Here is a 20,514-nt window from a genome sequence, read left to right on the forward strand (position 1 = left end):
TTTAAACATGCACCTTGCATTACATTTATCAAAATTCAAAATCTGGGTTTCAAGCGGTTTTCACCGTAACACGTTGTTTAATACACATAATTAAGTTTCATCCAGGTCTGACATTTAGGTGCACTGTGTTCAACTTGTGATAACACTTCATTATTACCTTTCAACTTCACTTGTGTCAGTCAGAATTAATGAAGGTTTTTACCTGGTATTTTTCATCCTTGAAATACCCTAATTAGCCATATAAACTGTCAATCTATTTTATAATGATTCAAGGTAGTAATGCATATGTTACAATAAAAGATTTATGACATACATGTCTCATTAGTTAACACATCATTGATAATAATAGAGGACTAAGAGACACAATATTTGCGCCTCCTTTTCAGCTGCTTTTTTTCCTTGATGAATACAATTGAGGTGTTGTAACATCCTGCGATATCCTTGCTGTAGTCACCTGTATGTATTGTCATGCAAAGATTGATGTATGGAAGGCTGTGAAACATGGACACATGATGAGTCTTGTGACTCTTGTTAAATGTTTCTCGGTTTGGCATCCTTTGCTCAGTATCATAGTAGTTTTAGGACAAAGTGCCACACCAAAAATATAACAGGCAAAAGCTTGGTTTCACAAGCACTGCTCTTCAAATATAAAGATCTATTGTCAGCAGTGAATGAAGTGGATAAATTTGTTCAAGGAAACACCATTCAAGTTTAACAATTTGCATGCAATCTTTTTATATAACTCACAAAATATAGTTTTCTTTTTTTTCCATCGCTTATAAAAGTTATTTTATAATTAGTATAATTTTCATATGTTTAACTTTGAATTTACATATACTGATAAGAATTAAATTGAATTTAAAGTCACTGTTGTTTCAACATTTTTTAGTCTATCATATAAATAGCACTTTCCAAAATTATTATAACACTATTTTTTATTATTACTGTATAATGGGATAATTACATTAGTGAATATTTTTTCCCAAAAGCTTTCACCATTTTCTGTTATGCAAAAAATAAAATTCCTATTCCTTAAATTAACACAAATATATCAAATATTCAAACTTTGTATTTTAATTACGTAATATATTGAATTTTCCATGTTGTCATGTACACAGGAACCAGACAGTCGCCGTGGGAGTCGGGGCAGTATATTTGGGTCCCTTGGCATCACAGAAAACCAGCAGCCCCGCCGTGCAAGCTTCCAGGCACTCGGGGAAAGTGTGGTATGTAGCCTGGGGATACTTGTACAATACACTGTTAATAAATAATACAATACACTGGGCATACATGTACAATACACTGGGCATAAATGTACAATACACTGTTAATAAATAATACAATACACTGGGCATACATGTACAATACACTGGGCATAAATGTACAATACACTGTTAATAAATAATACAATACACTGGGCATACATGTACAATACACTGGGCATAAATGTACAATACACTGTTAATAAATAATACAATACACTGGGCATACATGTACAATACACTGGGCATAAATGTACAATACACTGTTAATAAATATTACAATACACTGGGCATACATGTACAATACACTGGGCATAAATGTACAATACACTGTTAATAAATAATACAATACACTGGGCATACATGTACAATACACTGGGCATAAATGTACAATACACTGTTAATAAATAATACAATACACTGGGCATACATGTACAATACACTGGGCATAAATGTACAATACACTGTTGATAAATAATACAATACACTGGACATACATGTACAATACACTGGACATAAATGTACAATACACTGTTAATAAATAATACAATACACTGGGCATACATGTACAATACACTGGGCATAAATGTACAATACACTGTTAATAAATAATACAATACACTGGGCATACATGTACAATACACTGGGCATAAATGTACAATACACTGTTAATAAATAATACAATACACTGGGCATACATGTACAATACACTGGGCATAAATGTACAATACACTGTTAATAAATAATACAATACACTGGGCATACATGTACAATACACTGGGCATAAATGTACAATACACTGTTAATAAATAATACAATACACTGGGCATACATGTACAATACACTGGACATAAATGTACAATACACTGTTAATAAATAATACAATACACTGGGCATACATGTACAATACACTGGGCATAAATGTACAATACACTGTTAATAAATATTACAATACACTGGGCATACATGTACAATACACTGGGCATAAATGTACAATACACTGTTAATAAATAATACAATACACTGGGCATACATGTACAATACACTGGGCATAAATGTACAATACACTGTTAATAAATAATACAATACACTGGGCATACATGTACAATACACTGGGCATAAATGTACAATACACTGTTAATAAATAATACAATACACTGAGCATACATGTACAATACACTGGGCATAAATGTACAATACACTGTTAATAAATAATACAATACACTGGGCATACATGTAAAATACACTGGGCATAAATGTACAATACACTGGGCATAAATGTACAATACACTGGGCATAAATGTACAATACACTGGGCATAAATAATACAATACACTGGGCATACATGTACAATACACTGGGCATAAATGTACAATACACTGTTAATAAATAATAAAATACACTGGGCATACATGTACAATACACTGGGCATAAATGTACAATACACTGTTATTAGATAATACAATACACTGGGCATACATGTACAATACACTGGGCATAAATGTACAATACACTGGACATAAATGTACAATACACTGTTAATAAATAATACAATACACTGGGCATACATGTACAATACACTGGGCATAAATGTACAATACACTGTTAATAAATAATACAATACACTGGACATACATGTACAATACACTGGACATAAATGTACAATACACTGTTAATAAATAATACAATACACTGGGCATACATGTACAATACACTGGGCATAAATGTACAATACACTGGGCATACATGTACAATACACTGGGCATACATGTACAATACACTGGACATAAATGTACAATACACTGTTAATAAATAATACAATACACTGGGCATACATGTACAATACACTGGGCATAAATGTACAATACACTGTTAATAAATAATACAATACACTGGACATACATGTACAATACACTGGACATAAATGTACAATACACTGTTAATAAATAATACAATACAGTGGGCATACATGTACAATACACTGGGCATAAATGTACAATACACTGTTAAGAAATAATACAATACACTGGGCATAAATGTACAATACACTGGGCATAAATGTACAATACACTGTTAATAAATAATACAATACACTGGGCATACATGTACAATACACTGGGCATAAATGTACAATACACTGTTAATAAATAATACAATACACTGGGCATACATGTACAATACACTGGGCATAAATGTACAATACACTGTTAATAAATAATACAATACACTGGGCATACATGTACAATACACTGGGCATAAATGTACAATACACTGTTAATAAATAATACAATACACTGGGCATATGTGTAAAATACACTGGGCATAAATGTACAATACACTGGGCATACATGTACATGTTAAATACACTGGGGGTGCATGTACATGTACATGTACAATATTTACATTAACAATTGCTGACATATGCTTTCCTCTTCTGATTGCAAAAGATGCAATGGAAAACCTGATGTTAGGAATATTGAAGGTTTTGAGCACTTGCTTAAGCATACTGCAAATGAACAAAAAGAGTTATTAATGGAATCTTGTGAATGTCCTGTTGTTTCAGATGCAGTTATTCTCCAACAAATAGCATCTGTGAACCTGAGACCCAGTCACCACACTAGATAGACAGACAGGACTTGTGTACTTCTACACCAAATACATTGTAGAATATGGTCATGGTAACAGTGTCTTCGAAAAAAGAAAAGGGAAATAGTTTGAAAAGCCATAGAGAAGGGATCAGATGTCACCAGTGCAAACATTTTAATGCCTTTTACATGGTGGCGTATGAACATGGTCATACAATTTCAAAATATGTGAATGACTATTGAAAATACAGTACTGGTTGCGCCTGATTTGTTTAAAGTAACTTTGATATTTGATTTTTGATGGGTAATTATTTGTATTTGGAAGTGTAGGACAACTGTAAATATTACTGGAGTACCATTTGGAATGTTTTTATAGCTGTACTGTACTTCTGAAAATATTGTCAATCATTTCCAAGTAAAACAAGCAGTGCAGCAGCAAGCTGGAAATGTTAGATAACCATTTAACCATTTATGTGCAATATCTCGTTTAACCTTTTTCATCCTGCTCCATGTATTGATTTTGTCATGGTGTCAAGAATACATAACATTATTTATTATTATATGTGGTGTTGCAATATATCATACTGTTACTGTATTAAGGCAGTTTTGTTTGAACAGAGGAAACTGTCCATTGTAACTGTTATGTGCTAGCTCATTCCATGTTAATTTGTTGGTTAGTATAAATGATCAAAGAGTATTTGTAATAATCATGTTTTTAAGTACATGTATATGTTAGGTGATAACTTCATTTCAAACAAAACAAAAACATAGAGCTTGTTTTTCCTACTTATAACTGTTGGTTAAATGTAGTTAAAGAAATACAAAATATATTGGAAATAGTTCAGTGTTACAACTCACCCTTAAATGAAAGTTTCAAGGTAGCTCTCATTTATTCTTATTTGCAAAATGTTTACTGTTTATTTCCTGTTAGTCCATTTTTCTATGCATTTAAATGAAACATATTCACACAACATTGATTTCAGATTCAATCTGTATGAACTGATGTAGAGAAATAAAAGGTCATGAAACCTTAATAGCCTTGGTGAAACCATCAAAGCCCAAAACCTTGGGCTTGTACAGAAACTCTTACCTTGACCATAACTCACAAACCTTTTACATATTCACTTGAAACTTGGTACACACATCAGATGGGACAATACGTACATGTACAGAAAAGCCAATAACTTCAATTATTGTTGAGTTACGCCCCTTGTTGGACTGGGAAATAAACAACAGATGGCCGTTGGTGTTGGCTAAGGGGCGCTCTTGTTTATTTGAAGATGTAACGAAGTTTGAGGGGGTATATAGGAGTGAGCTTGTCGGTCGGTCAGTCGGTCGGTCGGTCTGTCGGTCGGTCTGTCGGTTTTCATGGTTTCCGGACGATAACTCATGAAAGGCTAGACAGATTTGAACAATTTTTGGTACACAGGTGTAACATCAGAAGATACAGGTCAAGTTCGATATTGGAGCTGGTGGGGTCAAGGTCACTGTTACTAAAAATAGAAAAACGGTTTCCGGACAATAACTCATGAAAGGCTTGACAGATTTGAACAATTTTTGGTACACAGGTGTAACATCAGAAGATACAGTTTGGTACACAGGTGTAACATCAGAAGATATAGGTCAAGTTCGATATTGGGGCTGGTGGGGCCAAGGTCAAGGTCACTGTAACTTAAAATAGAAAACGGTTTCCGGACGATAACTCATGAAAGGCTCGACAGATTTGAACAATTTTTGGTACACAACTGTAACATCAGAAGATACAGGTCAAGTTCAATATTGGGGCTGGTGGGGCCAAAGTCAAGGTCACTGTTACTAAAAATAGAAAAACGGTTTTCGGACGATAAATCATGAAAGGCTTGACAGATTTGAAAAATTTTTGGTACACAGGTGTAACATCAGAAGATACAGGTCAAGTTCGATATTGGGGCTGGTGGGGCCAAGGTCAAGGTCACTGTTACTAAAAATAGAAAAACGGTTTCCGGACGATAAATCATGAAAGGCTAGACAGATTTGAACAATTTTTGGTACACAGGTGTAACATCAGAAGATACAGGTCAAGTTCGATATTGGGGCTGGTGGGGCCAAGGTCAAGGTCACTGTTACTAAAAATAGAAAAACGGTTTCCGGACGATAACTCATGAAAGGCTAGTTTTTCTTGTCAGCAGTGTAACTTCTAAATTACTCAACAGATTTAAATAAAACAATACATGCATGATAAAAGAAGTTGCAGTGTGCAGTAACCTTGGAGTTATGGCCTCTTTTCAAGGGAATGGTTTGCCATTCCTGTGTCCAGGCGGCATTTGGGAGTATTCGTCACTCCTGTGACAGCTCTAGTTTATAATGCTTTCCAAAAGGAAGAGCATATAGATTCCGCTTTGTCCTTCCTTCCATTCTTCGATCCATCACACTTTTTTCAGGCGAATATCTTCATGGTATATAGATTGATGGCAATAAGAGGAAGTGCAGTGCCCTAAACCATTTTTATGCTCTCCCTTTAGTTTTGCTACTTTGTCTGTCCTTCCCACTGTCACACTCTTGTCCAGAGAATATCTTCAAAACTACTGAATTGATTGAAATAAATTATATAGATAGCTGGCAATGGGAGAAAGTACATTTAACAAGAACCATAATTATATTATGCATATTTATTATCTCCCCTTAACCACTTTTTTCATAATTTGTGCTTGTCTGTGCTATAAATTCAAAACTACTGATATGCTTGAAACATAACTTGGTATATGAATAGATGGCGATTACAGGAAGTGCAGCGCACAATAACCATAATCCTTTCATGCATATTATTAAGTTATCTCTCCTTATTATTTTTTTTTCGTGAATGGTGCTTGTCCATGCCATATCCTGGAAGATACTAAAGGGATTGAAATGAGACTTCAAATATAGACAGATGGCATTAAGGAAATGTGCAATGCTCAAGAACCATAATCCTTCCCTGCATATGTTTTAGTTATCTCCCCTTAACCTGAGAATTTTTTAAAAAAATGGGTACTTGTCCAGGCCATATCTTGAAAAATACTAGATTGCAATAGATTGAAATGAAACTTGATACATGCCATATCCCCCGGCCAGGGGGAAAAATCCCCCGGAATTTCGATCCATCCCCCGGTCTCCCGGAATTAAAAATCCCCCGGAATTTAAAAACATTTTAGATATTTTACATCAGGCAACAATTAATGACGAAGTGAAACCACAGTATGTGAGTGAAACTGAATGTAAAGAAACAACTCCGCAAGGGTGAAATGACTGTTTAAAAAAGGTTTGATAAACGCCAAAGGGAAACCTTAACAACAAGTGATCAATTAATTTAAAGTAATGATCAAAGGCAAAGAAATATTAATATTTTGGAAAAGGAAGAAATTAATAATTTTTATTCCATCCTCTTAGTGTCTGAACGTCATCATAGCTGATTGTATTAAGCAAAAAAAAAAAGACTTTGGAGGAAGTTAAACTTAATTTACAGTATTACAATATGACATGACAGTGTATCATAAGAATATGATAAATCATGACATAAAATAATTATGTATATTGAAAAAGGTAGAGGTTTTCATAGCAAAAAAAACCTGTTCTTATAAAAAATGCCACCATATTTCTGCAAGGTGATTAGCACATTGAATGTTCGTGAACCATGTTCTCATAGAATGAATTACCATTTGTGCAGTATCTTCATACTTTATTTGTGGATGTCTGTTAGTGCCCACACAATCCAAAGGTGCAATTTTATGTTATACATTGTTTATTTGTACACAATGTTATCTTTCCCTATTGTTGTTTTACTTAACACATTGATGTTTAAGAATAAAGTGTAATGCCGACTAGTTTGTGTTATAACTTACATATAGAATTCTATTAAAACGACACAAATATGCAAAAATCATTTCTGTGCATTTTCTCTTTATTTTCAGTCACAGAGTCACTGGACTACCTGTTCAAATAAACATCTTTGATACAAATTGAATCTGTTTAGCAAAAAAAAAAAATCAAAGGCATACACAAACCAAAGCCATACACACATTGCCGATACAAATGGTGACCCTCTAACATTCTGTAGAAATATATTATACATATGTCTCTCGGTCGTCAAACGTTTACAGAACAAATAAGGCAGTTATATTGAAGCGATCTTCGCGATCTTAATTGCATGTTTTCAAAAGAAATGAGATTAATGCCACTGCGCCTAGCAGGACGACGCCGCTGGGAGCTAGCCCCGGACTCTGACTTTTGGGTGTGGTTGTTTTTTCATCGGGTGGAAAGGGTCGGGGTGTTGTGTTTATGTTGGGTGGGTCGATGAGCTTCTGAAAATGGCACTTGTTAAGTTCAGCGTTCGTATCGAGGTGACGTATCACGTCTGACGTCACACCCGTCCAGAATATGTCCTGCTCCTTCGCGATTGTCGCCCTGAAAGTAAGCGCAATCTGTAGATGCAAATTTAAAAGTGAGCTAAGTCGTATATGACGATTAAAGATATTCTATTTTTATTAAAATATTAAGTGCAAGGATTGATCAGAATATAATGCTTAGAATGAAATGTAATTCAAATGCTTGAAGCTGCACCCTTACTTTAAGATGTCTTAAGTTTTTCTAACGTGTAATCAAAACGGGTTATCATTGTACTTAATTATACATGTTTATTGAATATATCGTAAAAGATATGTTTATCTATATTTTGCTAAGTATAGACTTAACAAATGTCTTACACAAAGAAGACATGTCCGGCATTCTGGCTGGGAGAGTACCATTCCACCTCTGTTTTGGATATCGGCTTCTCCACGTTATACGCACGGTGTGTCACCGCGCTCTGGGGAATGGGAAGAATACATGGCTCATAATTATAACGTGGCTGATTAAAATATAACAAGAGCATTGAATCGAAACGGACTAATTCGAACCGAAGGCTACTGAAAATAGTTACTACTTTCGCGAACGCTATTCAGCGCAATGTCTTAACCACATTGACAAAACCTATATCTCAGACTCACGGAATTATGTACATGTATTAGCACGCCTTTTTCAAACATGTATCATCCCCCCGCCACCCATACACAACAGCCATATCCCGAATGTACGTACCGCGCTTTGGTTCAAGCAGTTGACCAATTTGAAATGTTTCTGTGTTAGTGCGTCTGGCAGCTTGAAGACGCCAACGGGCTCCTTGTGCGTGCAGTCGGAGCGCCGCGCCTGCAGGAACACGCCACGGATAAAGTACCCGTGCAGCGCCTCAATTTTTACTGCAAATGGCATTCGTTTGTTTTTAAATAGTAACATTGTTAATTAATTTTTTGGTTAAAAATACGCGCAAGCATGAATATGTTCGCTTGTTCTTTAAGATAGACGACAACGCATAGATTCTATTGGAAGTATTATATTCACCGGTATTGCACGCTAAAGTAAAAGTATTTCCATTATCTAAAAATTAGCCGGCATGATGACATGTGAATTACAATTCTTAATTTCACGTTGAAGAATGGTTTTTAGATGAGAAACATAACTTGTACGGCTACGTGTGAATATTTCTGTTTGTGCGCAACGTCGTCCATGTATGTGTACATTATTCAAGTTTAAAATTACGAAAAACATGATTTACCAATATGTGACAATTCCGAGTCTGCAAATACTACAAATGGAAAGAGAAACATTTACCTGCACGTTACACACGTACAAGTTCACGAACACGTCGCGTTTTGCAACCTTCACTACACACCTCTGATTTTGTCGTACGATGTTTTGTAAACGGTGGATGATGTGGTGATCTTGAAGGGCGGCTCTCGAATCTGGGAGTCGAAGTGGTGACCCTCGGGGAACATTTCCCTACACACGTGGGCCGACGGCGGGGTCCCTGTCTTGTACCCCGTCGTGACGTGCCACACTGACGCCAATAGCACGGACTGCGTGATTAAACGCACTAAAGACGCCATGTCTGACATGGTTTTTGTGTTTGTTGATGCAATACTTGAACAGTTCACTTAAATTAGCTTGATACTTTTAACAGCATTTAAAAAAGAATATTATGTTTTTAAGTCCATTTATTCTAAAAGAGTCACGAAAAACAAGACTTCTGCGCGTGTGAGACTATAATGAAACACATTCAAAACCGTTAAGGCTGCTTTGTAAACCATATGAATAACCTTAATGTAAAGTAATATATAATACGAAGCATAATAATGATAAACCATAAAAAGCCCAATTATGGTGACAATTTATCACTGGTTCCCGGGGAAAGGTTTTGGTGGACATCAAAGACCTGTGATATATGACGCGGGGGTCTGATTCACCCTCGGGTTTGAGTTTGGACAGTTCAGCTTACAGGTGTGTCATTACAAACAAACAAGCAAAAAAATGGCCAACATGTTATAAGCATGACTTTAATTTTGCTGGGGGAGTTATGTCATTAACAAACAACAACAACAACAACACCAGACAACTAAATAAGTTCAGTCGTTTCCTCAATATCTACCGGCACGCAACCATTCATTTTTGGGTGAATTCGGTCTTCTTCGTCATTGTGCTGGCTGACGTCACAAGATGACGGCATATCCGGCAGGTGCTCTCGGCGCCATATGAGGACGAGGCAGAAAGTGACGAGCGCCATTATGGAGCCAACCAGGGTGAGCATGATCCCGAGAAATACCTTCAACTGAGGCCCGTCCTCGTCCGAAAAAGGCACACCTGAGAAAAAGAAAAGGTCTGGTTGGAATAGATATGTCAGTTTCGTCATTTCGATTTGTCGTTGGCTCTAGCACAAAAACACTGCATTTTGCTTTTCTTACTTTTTACGTTCATGAACAGCAATGCAAGTCATAAAAGTTAACAGCGCATTTTAATCTTTTATTTTTTCAAAGATATTCTCCCCTCTTGCAATGTAATGGTAAGCTTATCAATCTATCACATCTCTATCACATATGACAAGTACAACACAATTTGTTATTTCGGTAATTTTGAGTGCACGAGTAACTGTTAACATTGCATGACCATCTAATGTCATAGATGCATTACACCATTATGTCTCATTTACTGCCTTCATCTATATTACGATGACCTGAATAAACAAACATTCATTATTTCACTCGAAAAGGAGTGGTAATTAGGAAAAAAGCCTCGCGGATCCTTTAACATACGCTAAACTGCACTTGACGTATAAAACATGCAAACATTTGTTTACCAACTGTGTATACATTCACAGGCGGTAGTTGCGTTGACATGACCCACCCTATGGCCACTCACCCCTCCTTAAAAAAGTCAACTTTACTTTTCAAGATCAAAATTATTTGGAACATGATCATCTATCACAAAACCCTAAATATCAACCAAAAAGTTCAAACAAAAAATCCCCAAAACACTAATAGTTTAATTCAACGTTGACATGTTAAGACCCTCGTATGGACGATGGTGTTTTCGTTAAGCTCTTAGTTAACTTATTTTTTTAACCAATTATCTCCAAACAACTTGCATTTTTACTTAGATATAATGAAGTTTCAGAAGATGTACAACATAGATACGTTTCCATCAACAAAATTGATATTTCAAAGCTGCACTTTCACAGATATACATGTAGCATTTTTACAGCGTTTTGTCTCGGAAAGAGCCAATTTTTTTCCTAAATATCTGAAAACCAATGATAAAAGATTGCTGTCAAAAAATCGGATCGTAGATTTTCATATTTCCGTTCGAAATTAATGTTTTATGGCTTAAACCGTTAGTAATGGTTTTAGAAAAATGCATAAAACATCTATTTTTGAACATAAATACAAAAATCTGCGATCTAATTTTTAACTGGTTTCCATGGAAAAAAATGGCTCATTCCAAGATACAAGATAAAAAGTTGTCAAATCGGTGAGAGTGCAGCTTAGACCCAAAAACCGAAAAACCCTAGGTAGGCAATTCCTAATCACCATCGGAATCTGTTGGGTTTTATCAACAAACTTTCGCTCGTTTCAACAAAACGAGTAGAGCAGGCCAACTGAAGCAATACAAATGGTAACATCCAACTCCCTGGTATAAATAATTTGCAACTATGTAGGTAGTCGAATATCTGTATCAAAATATGAGTATTCGAATTCAGGACAGTTGATGTCGAAAACAAGTTAACGTTATATTGACCAGGTGGCGAATATTTTTTGCATGCGAGTAGGTTGTTGACCATGGTTGTATTGCCTGCGACAGTTTTCATGCCCTGTACTTTTTGAGGGGTTTTTTCTTGGAGTTTTTGGTTCAGATTTATTTTGGTCGTGAAATCAATTTTGGACCGATTTTTTAAGGAGGGGTGTGGCCATAGGGTGGGTCATGTCAACGCAATTGACGCCTGTGTATTAATTTAGGAAAAAAGTAGCAACATTTAATTTTATAATCGAGATTCCTCGGCCATTTTCCATGGAAAACAACCTAAGATATATGGACGGTTTACAATGTCAGAAATATTTACATTTAATTACGCTTCAAGTTAATCGCCTAGTAATTGAATTTAGCAGATAAACTTAATGACTTTACTTTTGTGAATCTTAATTATTTATGCAATTATACACTTCACTGGCAATCAATTTAAACTTAGTAATACAAAATACACGTTAAAACACTACAATTTATTAATACTATTATTTAGAATTTTACGAACTACTTCTACTAATGTACCGGCATACATCCGAGGTTGTTTTCGATGAAAAATGGCCGAGGTGATGTGATTGTCACTATAGACTCACCATCAAAGCACATAAGACCCTGGTAGCCTTCCTTACATCCGCTGGGGCACTCGCCGGATATGGCGTCACACACAGCGCCGTCACACATTCCACATTGGTTACAGCCGTCGCCGTAGAAACCTGGTTCACAAGCTGAAAAGGAGAATCATTTTAGCAAATATTTGCAAACGTTAGTAGTCTTACATTCAAGAGAGGTACTTTTGTTATGCATTCATTTCCAAAGGTTTGAACTATTATACTTTAACAGTATTATGCACATATACTGGTATTCTGCCGTAGTAGGTGGAGAAATGAGATTAGTCCAGGCGAATGGTACAACACCGTAATATTGTAAACTACCTTCTGTGCACCAGTCGCCCTTGTATCCTGGTTGACAACCATGTGGACATATACCGGATGTGACGTCACATTGACGCTTCCCGTCCTGATGACAGTTGCCACACTGGCTGCTACAATTTACGCCATACGTGGTCAAGGGACATGCTACAAAAGCAATAATGAATTGCTCAATAAAAGGCATCAGCGATGAAGTCAAAGCTATTTCTCACCAAGGTGTGTATCTTAAACTCTGAAATTACGTTAATAAACTTTCTTGTCTGTAATATCACATGTCTTCGTAACATATGTTGAAGTTTAAAGAAACATACTTTCTGCGCAGTCCACCCCACGGAAACCGTACGCACATCCGAGGAGACACCGTCCGGAAGTTCCGTTACAACGCCCCTCCTTACACTGGTGACACTCCCGGCTACACCTTGGTCCAAACTGACCACGGGGACACACTGGTAAATATGAAAGTTAGTGATTTATAAAAAACCTGGCTAAGTTATGGGTTCTGTGTTCACTATAAATAAACATACAAAAGCATGTAATGATGGTAATAATTGCGTATAATTGCGCAAGATAAAACTACCTAGTACTGTTTTATTACCACATACATTTAAAGTCAATCAAAATCGTCATGCGAATTACTTTGGTTACAGAAGGCACCTGTCCAACCGGGGTCACAGCCCTGCACACAGATCCCTATTGTGACGTCGCATGGCTCCCCACCTGCACATTGCCCGCACGTGCCCGAACAGCCGCGTCCGAAAGTCCCGCTTGGACACTCTAAATATGGTTGCACTTTTATTAATACAATATTAGTATAGTTTTCTCTGAACAATTGAACATTGTACTCTTGAATTTAGAATTAAGATTGAAGACATTCAAAACAAAAATGGTTTGCATTAAGTTTATTAGGTGCGTCGGTATGCAAATGGTATATGAATGATCGTACCCAGCAAACATTTGGGGCCAGTGAACCCAGTCTCACATCCGTGCATGCAATTTCCGGTGATGATGTCACATGCACCTACGCCATAACAACGACCACAGCTCGTAACACAGTCTTCGCCGAAAGTGTCTTTTGAGCACTCTGAAATTATTAAAAACAATATCATACATGTGCAAGTGTTTTGTTGTTTAACGTTTGTAAATGTAGTTCATGGCGTCCTGTTAACGGCACTATCGTCAAAGTGAAAATGTGTCACAGTGTATTCTTTGCAGGGTCACTCGATGCCAGATATAATTATGTTTTAAATAATTTTAATGTAATCTAAACTTTAAACAAAATAAAGCTCACGTTCCCTGCAGAAAATTCCTGTCCAGCCTCGTTCGCAGCCGTTCAGACACGTGCCAGTCACGTGATCACAAGGTGTGTCGTCTTTGCATTTTCCACACTGGTAGCTGCACCCCGCGCCGTACGTTCCATTCTTACAAGCTATGAAAAAGGTTATACATGTTTTTTTTATTCATGATTAGAACACACAATTGAAAATGCGTATTCATTTAATATTGCGATTCATGTAAATTGAGATTTAGTCGAACAAAGTCAGTCCTATAGATTGACAAAGGAGTGTGACGCAACAAGGGTCATCCTTTGTAATATCTAACAAAATGATCATCTGAAATCGACGGCAATATTATAAAGTTTGTGTTCCTGTTTATAAGTGACATGATTATTTCCTAAAATGTTATTATAAATATTGCATTTTTTCCCGACGGTTGTTTATTTCTTTCATTACAGCAGCCAGCCATACATTACTTTCAAACAATCAACATTATCCTGACGTTGATTTTCGATTGTGCACAACCAGTTAAAGTCTCAAAATAGCAAGCGACTTTCATGACATCGTTTGTTATGTGTGTGCAAAATTCAAAATAAAATAAAACAGTTTTTATTTTTTATTTTTTTATTTTTATGGGGATGAGGACTTAAGATAATTAAAAAAATCTCTGCTACCTTTTTTGCAGTCGTCCCCGAGCCAGCCGGGGGAACATCCGCTGGCGCATGCGCCGGTCACGGTATCACAGACTTCGGTCAGATCTTTGCAGTTGCAGGTGTGGCTACAGTCTTCCCCGTACCACGATGGACTGCAGTCTACCATGAAAGATGTATTATTTATCAAGTTTGTTTATAACCGAATGGAAAGACAGGAATCAAGCCGGGTCAATTTCCTTGATCGGAAGCAGTGAGAGAACACAAAACAGTACCTCTGGTGTGGCTCGAGCCCACGATCTCTTGGGCATGTGGAGTGAGCATAATACGATTAATTTATCTTTGAACAAATATTAACTTTAATGCTAGTGAATATTTGAATACTGGTGGTTAGTTAAGGCTGCTGTACTTCTCAACGTTAACGCGACTATATTTGTCTTATAGCATTTAAAGAAAATATAAAAATGCATTTAATACTCATATAGCTTACGAATAATCTTGATATCGCAAATCACGACAGGACCGGCTCTGTTGACGACCATGACGTGATTTCCGCGTGTAGGGACGTCACAGGGTAGAGTGGCACCGGAAGTGTGTACATGCGCAGTCGCACAGAGAGACATGGACAGGATGCTGCCTTCCGGCCCAACGTAGACCTTCCAATCCAGAATACTCCCTGTTCGTTCTTGAAAAGGGATTTCAGGGATAATATAAGTACAATTTTTTACAAAGAATACAACAAAGACATATAATGATATGGATACAATGTTAACTGGTTAACTTGGTAACAAGATAACCTCATCGAGAACAAAAAAAATAATAATACACCAAAACTTTTTACCAGTTACAATCGCAACCCTGCTGACGTTGACTGCACTGTCTAACGTGACGGACCACCACCCAGGGACGTCTTCGCGTGTCGAGGAACATGTTCCGGGGTCGCCGTCCACTGCCAGTGACGCTTCGCTCTGGCCCTCCTTCTGTCTGGTAGGCCGTCCGAAGGCTACGTTCTCTGACAGTTTGGTAAAAAAATTAATATCTAGTCATTTTGCACTACAATGCATTATTTATAGAGATCGTGTAAAGTGTGTTAAATGTTTTCAGAGGTATTCCAAACCATGACCGAAACCACAAGTCCTAAGTGTTATAGTGTTAGGCAAATAAAATATATACTTTTATGAATTGCTTTAAGTAATCACCTCTTTGACAAGAGGGTCCGCTCCAGTCTAGGGCACATCCAAGCAGGCACGCACCGGAAGTGATGTCACAGCGCGTGTCGCCATGACAATGGCACGTGTACATACAATCGTCACCAAACTTCCCTTCCTGGCATGCGCCTAATTGAAATTCAAAATGAAAAAAAAATGACTATGGCTAAAATAAGCTCAGAAGTTACTACCACCGACAGCAACTTGATTTAGTGTCAAGCTCTGGTTGAAAATGCAGTAGGCACCCAGATGGCGTCTGAGCCTGATAAACTATTCACAAAACCAACGTTGTAAATGGATCTTAGAAGACATGATCTCTAAGAAGAACACTGTTGGATTCATCGACGGGTAATGAAGTGTAAACAGAGTCGAGTGCATTATGGTTGCAATCGATGGTTGCATGGATGTATAGAACATGAAACTGTTTAAAGTTACAGCAAAACTATCAATATTTGTCCAGTTATATATCACTTACTCGAGATTTGTATCCAAAACAGAAAAATAAGAATACTGAGATTAACTATACACATCGCAAGTCACGAATTGTCAATAAAATGAGTATCAAGTGTGGGGATTAAGACAGGATTAGGTTTTCAATGTGATAGCTACTTTGCATAAACGATTTCCATCTTTTATATATATTCAATAGATCAAAAAATGGCCAACCCTATTTGATCTGCACAGTACAAAATGTTTGATGATGTAGAAAAGGCTGAATAATATATACTGTCATTTATTCGGACGGTTTGAAACTCGTTTCATTGCAGTATATTGGAATAGATAATCCAATTTGAATTTATATGAACGTATAAAAATACTAAAATGCTATTGATGCATCGTTGAAGTTTTGTATATCATGTAGACAGTTTTACAAATACACTTTTTTGCGTCGACAATTTATGAAAAACAATTAAAAATCTAAAAAAGTTATCAATGTTAATCATGATGTTTAGTTCTGTTCTGTCCAGTAAATATATTAAATTTACTATATTTTTAGTCTGAGTACATGTTCTAATGGCACAATACATTCTTATTAAATTATTTTTCATGATTTTGCTTTCTGAAATTGACACGATATTATACATGAAAAGGCTGGTGTCTGAATTTATTAAAAGAAACAAGAGCGGCAGGTTAAAAGAAAAGATCATATTTTTATCATGAACGCTTAATTTAGTTTGCATTTTTTAATTCAAGTTTAAAATCCATATATCAGTGAAGTTTTATTCAAATTATTTGTATACGTAACTAATAATAGATCACAGTATACTCAGTCATTTATTATCCCCCGCCGAATCGAAGGTTTCTGGAGGGGGATATTCTTTTGGCGTTGTCCGTCATTCCGTCCGTCCGTCCGTCCGTTCGGAACCATATCTTGGTAGGCATTGATCAAAAAATGTTCAGTCTTGGTCAGAATGTTCCCTTTGATCAAATCTCGACCACTTGTAAAAGTGGATCACATGGGGTCAAAAACTAGGTCACTAGATAAAATCTTTGGAACAAACTAGAGGCATTATACATGGTCAAATATTCATGAAACTTAATCAAAATGTTTTCCTTGATGAACTCTTGGACGTATATAAAACCGGGTCACATATAATCGAAAATTAGGTCACTAGGTCAAATCTTAGAAAAATATTGTCAGGAACCATATCATGGTAATGATTATGTTTAAACTTAGTCAGGATGTACCCCTTGATGAAATGTGGACCGCTTGTAAATGTGGGTCACATGGGGTCAAAAACTAGGTCACTAGCTCAAATCTTAGAAAAATCTTTGGAACACATTAGCGGCATTATTTGTGGTCTAATATTAATGAAACGTGATCAGAATGTTTTCCTTGATGAACTCTTTGACATGTTTAAAACTGGGTCACATGTAATAAAAAATTAGAAAATGGGTCACATGTGATACTTAATTAGATCACTAGGTCAAATCGTACAAAAATATTGTCCGAAACCATTTTATTGTAGTGATTGGTCGGATTATGTTCATACATGTATGACTGAACACATGATTATAAATATATGTATTTTATGATGATTTACTTCCATCAACTTCCATTATAATCGATTATGATAGATTATAATCAATAATCACCAACATGAAGCTCCTATGAGCTTGAAAATAACACACAGTGAACATGATCAACAGGCACCTTAAAATGTCATTTTCCACTATTTTCTGTTATAACTTTAGACATATCTGAACTTTCACTTTGAAATCATTCAAATTCATAGAAACTATTACAAATGTATCTCTACAAAACTTTCATTTCAAATAATTCCAAACAAACTCAAACTTACAAACTCATATCCAACGTTCCTAGCGGTCCATTTCTCTGCAGCCATATTACATGTTAATATAGGAATATTCCACCTACTTTTCATTTCCAATCCATGAACTTTGCCTAATCAGGTGGGGGATATCATTATTCAACGAATTTGCTTGTGTATCCATACGATTATAATTGCGGACCCCTGTGATTTGTGATAGTCAGTTGAATTTATCTTAAACATATAGTGGGTGCATTAGACTGGTTAATCTCATTTGTGTTTGAATATAGGATGGCAGAGTAATTGCAACATGATGATGGTATATGTTGTAAAACATTACACGTCGCGAATCTAGTCTACGTTGTTTGAGTGAGCACCAATCAAGTCTTTCCTGCGTGTTTGTTACACTGGAGAGACGAGGGAAGTCATGTTTAACCCAACGAATAGCCCGACGTTGAACCATTTAAATTTTATTGTTGTGTGATTTTGTGTGTGGGTGCCAAATTGTGCTTGCATATTCTAACTGTGTACGGACCGGGGTTTTGTAGGATAAAGTTCTGACATTTTCTGTTTTTCGTTTTTATATTTCCTTTAATAAAGTCAAGAGTATTATTTCCATTGGTTGTAATTCTTGAAAAATGATTGTTCCAGCTGAGATCTGCTGATATATCAACACTAAGATATTTAGCACTTAAATAGGATCTAGCCATGGAGTATATACGGACTTCTGATGATATGTTTATTCCTTGTTATGTACAGAACTTGACACTTGGAGGGATTAAACTCCATATCCCAATGATTTTCCCATATTTCCAGTTTTTTGAGGTCATTTTGAAGGAAAGCACAGTCAGAGGGAGAATTGATGGTAAGATAGACGGCAGTATCATCGGCAAAAAGTCGAACTTGTGATTTGATACTAGAAGGGGGGTTATTAATATAAATCAGGAAAAACAAGGGACCCAGTACAGAGCTCTGGGGTACACCAGATGTTACGGGTACTTCATCAGAATGATCACCATCCAAGATTACTGTCGGACTTCTATGAAGGAGAAATGCCTCAGACCACTTGAGAACCTGTGGACAAACACTATAATCCTGAAGTTTGAAGAGAAGTTTACGGTGATTTACCTTGTCAAAAGCTTTGCTGAAGTCCAAAAGAATTAAGTCTGTTTGCTTGCCTGAGGAATTGGTTCTTACAAGATCGTCGGTCAGCTCAATAAGTTGAGTTTCGCATTAGCGCTTTTCTTGAAAACTAGGTTGTAGGTCATAGAGAATATTGTGTTCGGTAAGATGTGCCGAGAGATTTAAGGCAATAATGTGTTTTACGGATTTGCATAAAATACATGAAAGTGAGATAGGTCGATAGATTGCTGGGTTGCTGGAATCACTCTTTTTGAAGTGGACATACAAAAGCCTTCGGCCTGAGGCAACAGGGATATAGTTAGTGGTGAGTGACTTTTGAAAGAGGACTGTAATAACATCAGCAATCTTATTTCTCAACTCTTTAAGGACAAGAGGGCTTATACGGTCTGGTCCAGCAGCTTTGTCTGGTTTCAAATTGGCAAGAAGTTTCAGTATGTCATTTCTGTGAATCACTCATCTGGGGGTAACTGCAATAATTTTGTGGAACAAGGTGTCTTAGTCTCTGCAAACACGCTTGTTTGAGAGAAAAAGGGGATGTTTTTTAAAAAAAACAAAAACGATTGAAATTGGTTATTCAGAATGTTTGCTTTTTCAGTGTTTGCCTATCTGTAACAAGATCTTTGAGCAATGACACACTCTGAGAGTCTTGTTTTAGAGTGTTTTTTTATTAATGAATATATAGCTTTTTGGTGCAGAACTTGAATTGTCAACCGATTGCTCATCATTAGCAATATCAAGGATGTTCTCAATGTAAGTTAAGTGAGACTTTTTTTATTTTACTTTTGATGGTTGCCTTTAATGATTTAAATTTGTTGCTAATGTTTGATCAATCAGTGCGATTCTTTTGTAGTTTTATATAAAGATAATCTCTTTTGTGAATAAGTTTCTTAATTTCTTTAGTAATCCAAGGCAGTGCTATTTTGCAATCAATTTTCGTGATCGGTATAAATTTAGTAATACCTCTTTCGACAGCATCTGTGAATCTAAGTCAGATCTCCTCAACTAATAGACTGTATGAACCTTGTAGGATATCGGACTGGGTAGTGTTCATGAATTGCTTGAAATCATC

General features: G+C 36.3%; 3 protein-coding genes across 6 annotated transcripts in view; 1 reads left to right on the forward strand and 2 right to left on the reverse strand.

Annotated features, from left to right (window-relative positions):
* Positions 1-5,329, forward strand: part of LOC128214040 (SCY1-like protein 2) — a 100,524-nt gene extending 95,195 nt beyond the window's left edge. The window contains exons 21-22 of one of the 2 annotated variants that reach the window (XM_052920269.1): positions 1,119-1,226; positions 3,826-5,329. In XM_052920269.1, coding sequence (XP_052776229.1) covers positions 1,119-1,226; positions 3,826-3,849 — 132 coding nt within the window. In that variant the 3' untranslated portion in view covers positions 3,850-5,329. Of the gene's footprint in view, positions 1-1,118; positions 1,227-3,825 lie in introns of those variants that run through there. The other variant, XM_052920271.1, reaches the window with a different exon arrangement.
* Positions 5,330-7,386: 2,057 nt separating this feature from the next.
* LOC128214042 (putative defense protein 1) lies at positions 7,387-9,792 on the reverse strand. The gene is made up of 4 exons (XM_052920275.1): positions 9,570-9,792; positions 8,939-9,096; positions 8,566-8,666; positions 7,387-8,266 (listed from the first exon to the last, which is right to left on the reverse strand). The coding sequence occupies exons 1-4, from the start codon at positions 9,790-9,792 to the stop codon at positions 8,002-8,004; spliced, it is 747 nt and encodes a 248-aa protein (XP_052776235.1). The 3' UTR covers positions 7,387-8,001.
* An 81-nt stretch (positions 9,793-9,873) lies between these two features.
* LOC128214041 (multiple epidermal growth factor-like domains protein 6) lies at positions 9,874-18,547 on the reverse strand. 3 transcript variants are annotated; one of them, XM_052920274.1, is made up of 12 exons: positions 18,410-18,547; positions 16,021-16,158; positions 15,663-15,833; positions 15,312-15,506; positions 14,846-14,983; positions 14,186-14,323; positions 13,841-13,978; positions 13,534-13,671; positions 13,209-13,343; positions 12,901-13,044; positions 12,562-12,693; positions 9,874-10,534 (listed from the first exon to the last, which is right to left on the reverse strand). In XM_052920274.1, exons 1-12 carry the CDS (start codon positions 18,414-18,416, stop codon positions 10,290-10,292), a joined length of 1,719 nt encoding a protein of 572 aa, XP_052776234.1. In that variant the 5' UTR covers positions 18,417-18,547; the 3' UTR covers positions 9,874-10,289. The 3 variants fall into 3 exon arrangements, with proteins under 3 accessions (XP_052776234.1, XP_052776233.1, XP_052776232.1); XM_052920273.1 differs by lacking the exon at positions 18,410-18,547 and adding an exon at positions 16,505-16,608 and having other exon boundaries at positions 13,552-13,671; XM_052920272.1 differs by lacking the exon at positions 18,410-18,547 and adding an exon at positions 16,505-16,608.
* Between the last annotated feature and the right edge of the window lie 1,967 nt (positions 18,548-20,514).

The sequence above is a fragment of the Mya arenaria genome, chromosome 13 (assembly GCF_026914265.1).
Source record: "Mya arenaria isolate MELC-2E11 chromosome 13, ASM2691426v1".
Taxonomy (NCBI): domain Eukaryota; kingdom Metazoa; phylum Mollusca; class Bivalvia; order Myida; family Myidae; genus Mya; species Mya arenaria.

Coding starts and splice junctions, on each gene's coding strand:
- LOC128214042 (XM_052920275.1), bottom strand. CDS start 9,792: ATGTCAGACATGGCGTCTTTAGTGCGTTTAATCACGCAGTCCGTGCTA. Junction 9,097..9,569: donor ATCGTACGACAAAATCAGAG/GTGTGTAGTGAA, acceptor TGCCATTTGCAG/TAAAAATTGAGGCGCTGCAC. Junction 8,667..8,938: donor ACTGCTTGAACCAAAGCGCG/GTACGTACATTC, acceptor CCCATTCCCCAG/AGCGCGGTGACACACCGTGC.
- LOC128214041 (XM_052920272.1), bottom strand. CDS start 16,559: ATGTGTATAGTTAATCTCAGTATTCTTATTTTTCTGTTTTGGATACAA. Junction 13,979..14,185: donor AGGAATTTTCTGCAGGGAAC/GTGAGCTTTATT, acceptor TAATAATTTCAG/AGTGCTCAAAAGACACTTTC. Junction 12,694..12,900: donor GGGCGACTGGTGCACAGAAG/GTAGTTTACAAT, acceptor TCTCCTTTTCAG/CTTGTGAACCAGGTTTCTAC.